Source organism: Euphorbia lathyris, chromosome 9 (assembly GCF_963576675.1).
Source record: "Euphorbia lathyris chromosome 9, ddEupLath1.1, whole genome shotgun sequence".
In the NCBI taxonomy this organism is placed as follows: Eukaryota; Viridiplantae; Streptophyta; class Magnoliopsida; order Malpighiales; family Euphorbiaceae; genus Euphorbia; species Euphorbia lathyris.
The window spans coordinates 43,070,487-43,081,831 of NC_088918.1; the positions used below are offsets into that span (position 1 = coordinate 43,070,487).

At 35.5% G+C, this 11,345-nt stretch overlaps 2 protein-coding genes and 1 non-coding gene across 5 annotated transcripts; 2 read left to right on the forward strand and 1 right to left on the reverse strand.

Moving 5' to 3' along the window:
- The first annotated feature begins 438 nt into the window (after positions 1–438).
- LOC136205433 (putative zinc transporter At3g08650) lies at positions 439–6,836 on the forward strand. Of its 3 annotated transcripts, none has more exons than XM_065996020.1 (6): positions 439–671; positions 1,310–1,910; positions 2,153–2,437; positions 4,591–4,719; positions 5,404–5,501; positions 5,789–6,836. In XM_065996020.1, the coding sequence occupies exons 2-6, from the start codon at positions 1,446–1,448 to the stop codon at positions 6,600–6,602; spliced, it is 1,791 nt and encodes a 596-aa protein (XP_065852092.1). In that variant the 5' UTR covers positions 439–671; positions 1,310–1,445; the 3' UTR covers positions 6,603–6,836. The 3 variants fall into 3 exon arrangements, with proteins under 3 accessions (XP_065852092.1, XP_065852093.1, XP_065852094.1); XM_065996021.1 differs by having other exon boundaries at positions 1,320–1,910; XM_065996022.1 differs by having other exon boundaries at positions 1,376–1,910.
- Positions 6,837–7,514: 678 nt separating this feature from the next.
- LOC136206759 (protein RETICULATA-RELATED 3, chloroplastic) lies at positions 7,515–9,025 on the reverse strand. Its single transcript, XM_065997916.1, has 2 exons — positions 8,800–9,025; positions 7,515–8,710 (listed from the first exon to the last, which is right to left on the reverse strand). The coding sequence occupies exon 2, from the start codon at positions 8,687–8,689 to the stop codon at positions 7,679–7,681; it is 1,011 nt and encodes a 336-aa protein (XP_065853988.1). The 5' UTR covers positions 8,690–8,710; positions 8,800–9,025; the 3' UTR covers positions 7,515–7,678.
- A 120-nt stretch (positions 9,026–9,145) lies between these two features.
- Positions 9,146–9,239, forward strand: TRNAY-GUA (transfer RNA tyrosine (anticodon GUA)). Its single transcript has 2 exons — positions 9,146–9,182; positions 9,204–9,239. It is a non-coding gene; the product is annotated as a tRNA-Tyr (tRNA).
- The last annotated feature ends 2,106 nt before the right edge of the window (positions 9,240–11,345 follow it).

Sequence of the window (11,345 nt, forward strand, 5' to 3'; positions counted from 1 at the left end):
TTATGTGTGAGTTTTATGGATAGATATATATTGCCTATGTTCCCTTATATAAGTCATTCTAATGAATTGGTTTTTTTCTCAAATATAAGTCATTCTAGTATTTCAAGAATTTTTAGTTTAGTTTTTCAATCGAAGCATTAAATTTTTTATCCTGATCCATGTGTTTTTAACATACCTTCTTCAACCATGGCACGAATAAGAATTTTTTTAGTTAACCAATATAAATTATTATTAACTTAACTTTATATTAATTGTATTTCTTAATTTGTGTGAAATACATTAAAACGATTTATATAATAGAATGGAGGGGTAATAGATATGAAAAATATTTATTAAGGTTTAAAAAAAAATGTAAAATGATAAAGATATTTGGATTGGAAATAACAAAATGATTTTGTTTCTATAATTAACAAAATGATTAATTAGGATTTGATGTTGCAGGTTTTGAGGGATAATAGTAAAGAAAAACAACGTGCTACGCCGTAGAAAAGGTTAAGAAAACAACTAGAAAACATTTTCTTTTGAAAAGAAAATTTCTAAAATCTCTCAAAAACAAGGAAGTAGAGGAGAGGAGAGGGTTTATTCGATTTGCCATCTCCCCCCTTTTAATTCTATCTCTGTATTAGAATTTCTAAGGGGCATCGCATCGACGACGACTTTTTCTTTCCGCGGTATGACTTTTTGGATTGTCGTACGATTTAGAATTCTCGGTGTTTTGTTTGTTTGCTGAGAAACTGTAGGAGTATATTGGATATTTTGATTTGCATTTCTTAGCTGTTATTATCTATACAATGAATTTCTAAGGATTTCGCCCTTTAGATTTGCTTTTATTCTCTTTGCTAGGTTGTGGATTAAGAAGAATGTTTTGAACCTCATTTAGATGTGTGTAATTTCACTTTCTGGTTCAATTTGATATGAGCAACCTAATTGAGAAATGAGTACAGTGCCATTTAAGAAAATACATCGTTTTCAGCATCTTTAGGAGCTTCGATTGTGCTAGAGAGCATAGCATTATGTTATTGTGTTACAGGTTTGGAAGATCGTCTCAATTAAATCAATCTTTAAATGCTTGAGTTCTGGTGAAATATGTTTCTGAGAAAGAGTTGGCATTTTGTTATATCACCTGGTACTGTACAATTTGTTCTGAATTGATCATATCAGTTCAAAATTTACTCTTTTAATTCTGATGCCTAAAGTTATGTGGTGTGATTGCAATGGGTAAAATTGTTACTATCTAAATATTTTTTATTATAATCTGACTAGGAATATTTGCTAAATTTTATTAATATTTTTATATTCTACTTTGAAGTGAACTGCAGATAATTATACTGGTATTTGGGTGTCTGAAATTTCACGATTTGAGATTTATCTGCAGTGGAGGTTTTGTTGGAAAGTTACCAAAGTTAATGATGTCCTCTTAAAGAAATAGATATTTCAGTGGTGCAATGGAGTTCATATGCAAGAAAGCCCAGTTTATTTTTCTGTTCTCCATTGTGTCCTTTGGCTGCATTTTGGTATTGTCTGAAAGTGAAGTTTCAGGCAAGCTAAGATCTGCTCCACATAAAAATGTATGGGAAAATGTTATAGATGGTGCTGGTACAGAGAATTCCATGGATTTTGAGAGTACAAGTAGTGGACTGGGTGACAAGAAGGGCAATTACAACAGAGTTTCAATATCTACAGTTGCATTATTTACATTGGCCATGGCTGCTGCTACTGGTTTAGGTGCAGTCCCATTCTTTTTTGTAGAGCTAGATCCTCATTGGGCTGGACTATGCAATGGAATGGCTGCTGGTGTGATGTTGGCTGCCAGCTTTGACCTCATACAGGAAGGACAGAGTCATGGTGCTGGTAATTGGGTTATGATTGGGATTTTATCCGGTGGTGTTTTCATTTTGCTTTGCAAGAAGGTAACTTTTAAAGTCCTTGTTATTCAATTATTGAGTATATTAACCTCTCAGCTGAAATTTGTTTTTGCTTCTTGACATTTATTCCTAATTTATTTCGCCGAACTAATAAGGAAATGCTTTGCCATTCTGGATAATATCCTTGTTAGACAGACAAGTTCATGTGTACTGTAATTCTTAAATGATATTTACCTTGTAATTATTTAGTTTGTGATTGGTGATTGATTTGCAATTTTGCGTTGCAGTTGCTTGAACAATATGGGGAAGTAAGTATGTTGGACATCAAAGGTGCTGATGCAACTAAAGTTGTTCTAGTTATTGGAATTATGACTCTTCATTCATTTGGAGAGGGCTCTGGTGTCGGAGTGTCCTTTGCCGGCTCAAAAGGATTTTCTCAAGGGCTTTTGGTAACTTTGGCCATTGCTGTCCACAACATTCCAGAGGGATTAGCTGTGAGTATGGTTCTGGCATCGAGAGGTGTTTCTCCACAAAATGCAATGTTATGGAGTGTAATCACATCTTTGCCTCAGGTGATAAATCATGGTTTTCGATTAATTTTGGGGTTAATTCAATTTGCATGGTGATGGACCCTTAGGTCTCTATGTAAGATTGTGAATTACTAAAATTGAAATGCTTTCTGGAAAAGGAACTCAAATAGGCAATACAATTCAAATAGTCTTACATTACATGATATCACTATAATGCAATTTGCTGAACTGTCATGTCGTCTTTTGGTTTTGTAAAATGTTTATTTTTGCTGCTTCAAAATTGGTTTATCACCATGGGATGCCATTTATAATTCTTTTTAAACTACAAGTTTACAACCAGTCTCAAAAGTCCTTATCTTGGCTGATACTTATTGCACTATAAGTTCTTGGTTTAATTATATTTCAGTCAAAAGTGTTCTCCTTGGTCGAGTAAGTGATTGGGTGGTCATCCTAAAGGAATACAGTGAGACTGAGATTTATGGTTGAAGTTATGGAAGTTATTCTTCCAAGAACGAAGTTCAAGCATTTCATAGGTTTTGGTGACCCAAAATCAAGCAAATCAAGAGACATCCTTTTCCCCTTTGATTGCTTATTAAGTAGTAACCATGTTTGGATTGGGTATCCACATGTAGAGTCAGGTTGAAGCAAACCAATATCTTTACCAAAATATTGATAGTTAAGCCCTTCTTCAACCACAAGGATCAGAAATTAGATGTTTTGCACTGGGTCGCTGATAGAAACTCAACAATAACACAGATCTAAAGAAGAAGACTTTAAGAAACAGAGACTATTTGTTATATTATAATATGGGTATATCAAGTTACAGTGTTTGTCTCCTCTACCTTCACTGATAACAAGGTATGAACACCCACAGGGACAGGCCCCTGGAAATCCCCAAAAGGTGGATATTTCCCCAAAACCACTAACACAATAAAAGATACCTTTTCTAGTTCCTTCCAGCATTATTAAATAGGCTAGCTAACTACAGACAAAATAGCACCACCTCCCTTACATGTGACCAGGTAACCTTTTCTTCTTTCTAGTATAGACCCTTAATTAAAACCTTCGGCCCCTCTTTATCCTTAACAGTCGCCTATTGTATGTAGGCATTGCAAAGGGTGGTGCTAGTAAGCTTGTCTTTTTCCTGTGAAATCGTATCGAATTTTGTATTGGTTTGTGTAATTAATGCTATCTTGTAAATGATTTAATCTAAACTATAGTATGAGTACATAAACACTGATGCCTAATTCTCTACCTGTTGGAGTGTTGACAAACATAGACTATGATGAACTGTTCAATTCATTTTTCCTTGTCAAACACGAAAAAACAATCTGATTTACATCTTGAAATGGTCAGATACTCGCATAGTTGTTAAAGGCACGCCTCACTCAAGGCTCAAGGTAGTGAGCCTTGATTGCACAAAGTGAGGCTGTTAAAAGACTCTCGCCTTGTGCGCCTCACCTGGGCCTCGGAGCCTGAATCAAGGCGCGCCTCAGTGTATACTGTTTTCACTAGGGTTACTTTTTTTTTACTGTTTTGTGTAAAAAAAAATGGTTAATTAATCTCAACCACTAATCTAATTTAAATAAGATTAAGCTACCCTTGATCTAGAGTCTCCTCCACTCAAACAGAAACTGCAACAGTAAGTATATGTTAATGTCTCCTCCTGTTTTGTGTGTTCTTTTTGATTGACAATGAACGGTTATTAGTTTAGTAGCATTAGTTAGGTACTTAGGTTAAGACGTTAAGTATATTTTAATGTCTCTGAGTATGAAGTATGAACTTAACTTGGTGTTTTTGACATTTATGATTTAGTATTATGTTTTTATGTGGTTTTGTTTTGTTTATGTGGTCATAAGTGTGTTTTTTTGGTTTATGCTTTAACTAGTAATAGAGTATATATATTTTTTTATTTTCTGTGCCTCGTGTTCCTCAGGCGCGCGCCTTGCATTGCGCCTTGAGCCTAGGCTCCAGGACCCCTCAGCGCCTTAGTGCGCCTTGCGCCTTTAACAACTATGGATACTCGTTATTCTATTTCTATGTGGGAGGTTGTTATTTGTTTCCTTTATGTCAAACTGACAATTTCATAAGGATGCAAGATGCAAGTAATCAATCGCTTACTGGGTAAAATTTCTTATGTACAATGAGATATTTGTAGCTTCTCTATTGTCAACATATCGGTTTATTTATTGCAGCCTCTTGTAGCTGTTCCCTCGTTCATATGTGCTGATGCATTTAACAAATTCCTGCCTTTCTGCACTGGTTTTGCTGCTGGATGTATGATCTGGATGGTTGTTGCTGAAGTGCTTCCTGATGCTTTTAAGGTTAGCTGTCTCCCTAAATTAGTGTATATTGGGTTCAATCCATTGTGGTTCGAGGACAGAGTTTCATTTTGAGCATTTAGACTGCTTTTGATGTAGTTTTATGTAAATCTATAGTACATCTAAAATTTTGTATGCGACAGTTTGTCATATCTTTAAAATTCCTGCTGATATAACATGTGATGTGAACACTGAACTGAAAAAGGACTACTATTGGTTGGTAGGACTCAGATGAGAGCGCAAGAAAGGCAATGAGAGGTGGGCATAATAGCTCTCATATTTAGTAGATTTTCTCTTGAACTTTTTTACTGGCCTTCACATGATACTATGTAGTTCATTTCAGATAGATATTTGTAGTATGATTGCATAAGACTGTTGATTGAAGCATGTCGCTATTATACGAGTTCCGTCCTTGCATATTTGCATCTTTTCATTAGCCTTGGTCTCCTGCTTGTCTGTTATATATATTTTTTTTTTATTTAGTATGATTCGAGTCTTATTTTAGAGAAGAGTGGAACTTGCAGTTCATTTAATGTGATTGTTCAGTATTTTTCAGTGAGTGGCAAAGAAGCAACCTTGAAATTTTTAACAAACAAGATTTTTAAATGTGAACTTCAAATTTGCTTCAGTTAATATCCAGTTTATGTTTTATCCGAAAAATCTTTTGGTTTGACCTTTTGGTTGCAGGAAGCCTCATCTTCTCAAGTGGCCTCAGCAGCAACAATTTCTGTTGCATTTATGGAAGCACTAAGCACTATGTTTCAACAATTCAGCCATGACTACAAGTGAGTCCGTACCTAGTATGTGTAGTGTGTACATGTACGAAGTAGCAACACTGCTTTTTGCTTAATGTTTCGCTATTATTTTACATGTTCCCTCAACATGTTCAAACTAACTTCGGAAATTGTTGAAATGCCATCTCACTAATTATCTTACTCCTCCCTTTGAAGGATTCATTATTTCTTGCCAACAAGCATCAGTTGGTTGTGTGTTAAAATTGATTGGTTTGTTGTTGTCTTGCCATATAACTAATGTAATATTTTCAACTAAATTTTATTTTTATACAATGCAGCTCAGATGATGCTTCTGGCTTCTTTGTTTCATTGCTTTTTGGCCTTGGGCCATTGCTTGGTGGATTCATTCTTGTAACATTGGCTCTTGTATTCCGTCTTCAGCATGCTCTTCTCATGGGTGCAGCATCTGGCATGGCCTTTGTCCTTGGCGCCTGGCGACCATTGCAGTTACTTATGTCCTCAAAGATGGGGATTATCCCCCTTTTCTTCTTGCTTGCTGGGGGCGCAGGATTTGTTCGTGTTTTCAGCTCCAGCATTTTGAGTGTTGCCAGCAGGAAAAAGGCATCAGCAAATAATTTACCTTTAGCAGCTGGGTTTCCAATAAGTGTCCACACCCTTCAATCATTCCTTTCATGCACAACAGTTGCTTTTCATGCATTGGCTGAGGGGCTTGCACTAGGAGTTGCTGCACCAAAAGCTTATGGACTTGGTCGGCACATGGTTCTTCCTGTCTCCCTACATGGACTTCCCCGTGGTGCTGCTGTTGCTAGCTGCATCTTGGGTGCTACAGACAGCTGGCAGAGTGCGGTGGCAGCAGCAGCTTTGATTGGATTCGTGGGTCCAATGTCTGCTATTGGAGCTATACTAGCTGGAATAGACTACAGTGGTCTGGATCACATAATGGTTATAGCATGTGGGGGATTGGTTCCTAGCTTTTGGAGAATAACGGATAGAGCAATAATGTTGGATAAAAGGAAAGGTGGATTTGGGGTTGTAATCGGAATTGGATTTGCTACTCTCTGTTTAATGTGCACTAAATTGGTTTGCTTGCACACTCCTTACTGCAATTCTGCTCCAGAAGCTGTCCGATGACAAGCTCATTTTGGGACAAATATACACAAAACAACTGTAGATTAGATCATTTAGAGGATGATTTTACTTGTATGTCAATGTCATTCCATTGTATTATACACATACATTATCTTCAATATTTTTTTCTTTCTCACTCCCCTTGACAATAGAGGAAACAGGGGGAATGTGAATCGGTGCTTCATAGGCTTTGTATTGAATTTCCATCTCTATGTATGTATGGGGAACTTCTTAGAATACTACAAGTTTTGTATTTGCAAATTGCAACCTTCTGACAGGAAAGCACAATTTCCTGTTTTTAATTCTTAGCCTCCGTCCCATTTTAATAGACGTTTTAAGTCAAAAAAAAAAAAAAAATGTCCCCAAATAAAAGGCGTTTTAGAAACATTATGGTATTTTTTTTTTTTTGATGAAGGTATTTTTCTCGTTTTTGTTTTCTATATATTCCATAAATGCACAACTCATCTTAATGATTTTTCCTAATTTCCAACTTGGATAAATTAGTCATTGTAGTTTCTTAATTTTTGTGAAATTCTCAAAAACTTTTATTAAAATGGGATAGCTCCTAATCTTAATGACTTTTTTTTGTGTAATTTCTAGCGTGGGTAAATTAGTCAATTGTTTGAGTTTCTTAACTTTTAAGAAATTCTCTGAAAAACGTCAATTAAATACAAACAGACACGCATAGATTTGCATTAGCAATAACATTACGTTTGTAGACAGCAAATAAGATTGGAAGTTCATCTTCAATTAACATAATAAACAGTTAGAGATGCTTTCCCCTAAAGTTTTACACTGTTTTGTATGATCTCTTCTAAATGCCGACTTGACTTGGGAGCAGCTAAGGTCCACCAAACCAAACCAACATTTTCAACCGTGCGATTAATCAATTCAAATAGACCAAGACAACACAGATCAACAAAATTCAGGTGGTTGTCTCAATTTCAATCATTCTCCCTCAACAACAACAACAAAACAACACATCCTAGAAAAGACTCATGTTGGATTTTTATTACATATACAAAAAAAACAACAACAAAAAAAAAATTTGATGAATCGACTAATTATTGGTGGCTCCATCAAGCAATTTTTGCCTTGTCTGCAGCTGAACCATTCTCAGCAGCAATTGATTTCTGTGATCCAGTCATTCTTGCCAATATAACAAACGACATTCCTCCAAGAACATTGTTCATCATTCTAAGACCAACCACCGATGTCTTGAAAGCCACCGGAGAAAGCCATTTCTCCAGCAAAAACTCCACTCCGTTAAGGGTTTGATATCTCAAATTACTGCTAATACCCATATGAAGCGCCCATGTCATGGCGTTTAACACCGTCGGCGGCGCCTTGTTTGGCGTTTCAAAACTTGGATCCATTTTCTTCCTCACTGTTAGCAACCCATTCGATAGTGCAGTACCAACTAGTCCAGCAGCGAATCCCACTGCTGCAAAGATTGTGCCTTTGTACACAAAAGTCCCCAATCTGTTAACCACGCTGAAAGCGCCGGGCTCAAACATGTGACTGGCCGGACAATTGGCGAAGATGGCCGGAAGACCGGCCGCCGTAGCTGATGCTGTTGGGGCCAATAGATACATCAGAGTGAAATTTAGTATTGAGCCAACCACCAGAGTTGAGAAAACGAAATCCAACTCGTTCAGTCCAAAATTAGGGCGAGAAGCCATATCGCCCAGAACACACGCCGAAACACCAACCAGTTCCTCCATTAGAACCTTGAAAGGAAACTGTGGATCTGCAGCCACTCTAGATCTCCATCCATTTAAAAACAGACCAAGAATCCCGAATCCTGAAGATGATGATGATGAACTATCGGAATTTGAATCACCACTCCAACTTCCGCTGTCTCCGCCCCCGGCACCACCACCGTAGCCACGGCCAATTCCATTGCTTCCGTTACCTCCAGAGAATGAAAGCTCGGGAGTGGCAAGTTTGGGGCGAGGAAGGAGGCGCAGAGAGTGGTTTTGAGGAGTAGAAAATGGGAAAGAAACGGGATTGGAAATTCGGTGATTCTGAGAAGATGTCGAGTATTCCCTTGAAAAAATAGAGCAACGAAGCTGGGCTGCAGCCGCCATTTTTCCAACCGATCAAAAATCCTAAAACAAATACCAACAAATCAATCAATGAATCAAATCATAACACAATTTACAGATCGAGATTCGAAAAGAAATAAAGGAAACCAAACCTGTAGATGACAACCAAGTCAGATATACTGATAGTGGAAAAGGGGATTTTAGGTGAGAAATACTTGACTAGTTCCTGTAATTAGCTAAACAATCAAAACCATAAATTACTAATCAGGAATGGGACGAAAATGGTTAAGTTGGGTTGGCAGCCATATACAACGATCGGAAAATGAACGCAATCTCTCAGCGTTAAAAAGAAGTTGCGCAGATGGAAGTGCTGGACAAACATATATATATATATATATATAATATACAGTGAATAAATGCTAAAACCCTAGTCTATGAGAATCTTTTTGCCCACTTTCCTTTTCAATCTATAAATTAAAATTCAATAATCGTCATCATCCGACCTTAGCTCAGTTGGTAGAGCGGAGGACTGTAGTAGGTGTAAGCCTTGAAAGCCATCCTTAGGCCGCTGGTTCGAATCCGGCAGGTCGGAGTTTTTTATTTTTTATTTACATTTTTTTTCCCTCATAGTTACAATAAAACTAAACAACTTTAATTTATTATTTTTTTTTGAGAAGAGATTGAGCAACAAGCTAATTGAAAAAGCTCTTAAAATCAGTCTTTTTCAAAATTAATTTTTTTTACCCAATAAACTCTTTCAAACATCTCTTCACCAAACACCACTATTAGAGATTTAACTAGTCAAAATCTCTAAAGTAACTCAAATCTCTAATTTTATCCCAAAAAGTTTTTTCTACCAAACATGGCCTATAGTACTGTTTGACAAATAGTTGTTAGTTGATAACTGATTACATTAGCTGTTAGTTGATTACCATTTTTATTGGCTGATTTGACTAGCTGATTGTGTAAACTTGTTTGGTAAAACTTAGCTGATTGTTAATAGCTGTTTGTATAAAATGACAAATACGGATATGGTAAAGTCTTTATTTCGGATTAGATGGTAGTAAATAGGGGTAAAAATATCCTCCAAAAGATATGGAGCAATAAGCTAATTGAAAAAGCTCATAAAATTAGCTTTTTCAAAATTAGCTTTTTGGGATCCAGTAAACTCTTTCAAGCCTCTCTCCATCAAACACCACTATTAGATGTTTGACTAATCAAAACCTCTAAAGTTGCTCAAACCTCTAATGTTGCCCCAAAAAGCTCTTTATCAAACATGGTTTATATATAATAGTGGAAGCATATAGAATTTAAAAGAAGTGTTTTAGATGAGTTGACATTCTAAGAGCAAAGAAAATAAACGAGTTAATAAATGGGTTAATGCGTTTTAACTTTTAATTATCTATATATTATGAGTACTATATTAACACATTATTTATTATCAATTACTAGCTCATTAATTAAAGTAACAAAAGAGAGACAGTTACAAGGAAGATGAAAAAACACAAAACAAATAAAATCCAAAAGTCACAAATAAACCTATATATAAAGCAAGATAGGTAGGTTCTATCATTATATTCATTGGCCACTGAATATCAAAGTTCTCATCGACCTTTAATTTTAATTATGTATTAGTTTTGTTTTTTATACTCTTATAATATAATCTTATAGTTTTGTTCTTACTTCAAATAATATAGTCTTATAATTTTGTTTTTACTTTATTAAGAGATTCAGATTTATTTAGGAGTGTTTCCATTGATAAATTGTATTAATAGCATTTTCTTTAAGAATTTGGAGAATTTAGATTTTGATATCTCCAATTGAAAAAATCCGATAGATATAGAAGAGACATGACGACTGAAATCGGATAAAGTAAATGTATCAAAAATTACAGGAAACCGTTATATTTTCGAAGGTAATTATTCGATTTTTTTCATATGTAGTAGTTATTTTGTTCTCAATTGTGTTATTCTACACCTCTCGCTACCTTATTTATGTTTTCTTTTTTATTTTATTTAAATAACTAAAAAAAAATTATATTTGCATTCTTTTTTAGTATAGGTTGCTAGGTATAATTGTTTCGATTGTCAATTCGAACTAAAATTTGAATTCTTGGCTTTATATGAACTCAATTGTTAGGTTTAGTTGGAGTTAGATTAATTTTCCAAATTCAGAACCTACCTATCCTGCTTTTATATATAGATTTATTTGTGACTTTTGGATTTCCTTTTCTTTGTGTTTTTTCATCTTCCATGTAATTGTTACTTTCTTTTATTACTTTAATTAATAGGCTAGTAATTAACAATAAATAATGTATTAACTCATGATATAGAGATCATTTATAGGGATAAATGGAGTAAACGGGCCTTGACCCATTTATTGATCCATTTATGGCCCGTCCGTAACCCAATCCAAATAAGATTAGGGTTGGGGTTAGGGTTGGGGTTTAACCTATAAATAGATAGCTAGGGAGCCTAAAACCTTAAGACAAGAAACATCAGATACTCTCTCTCTCTCTCTCTCTTACGCGCCAACTCTCGCTCCCTTTGTCTTTGAGTTTTATTCTTAGCTCGTGAATCAAACGTGATTACTCCTTTGATGTGGTAACCTCATCGATCGATGATACGGAGCCAAGGTCAATTACTTCCGCTACTATTCAACGGATCTGCACTATAAGAGGTAAACCTAAATCTGTTGA

Coding starts and splice junctions, on each gene's coding strand:
- LOC136205433 (XM_065996020.1), top strand. CDS start 1,446: ATGGAGTTCATATGCAAGAAAGCCCAGTTTATTTTTCTGTTCTCCATT. Junction 1,911..2,152: donor TCATTTTGCTTTGCAAGAAG/GTAACTTTTAAA, acceptor TTTGCGTTGCAG/TTGCTTGAACAATATGGGGA. Junction 2,438..4,590: donor TAATCACATCTTTGCCTCAG/GTGATAAATCAT, acceptor TATTTATTGCAG/CCTCTTGTAGCTGTTCCCTC.
- LOC136206759 (XM_065997916.1), bottom strand. CDS start 8,689: ATGGCGGCTGCAGCCCAGCTTCGTTGCTCTATTTTTTCAAGGGAATAC.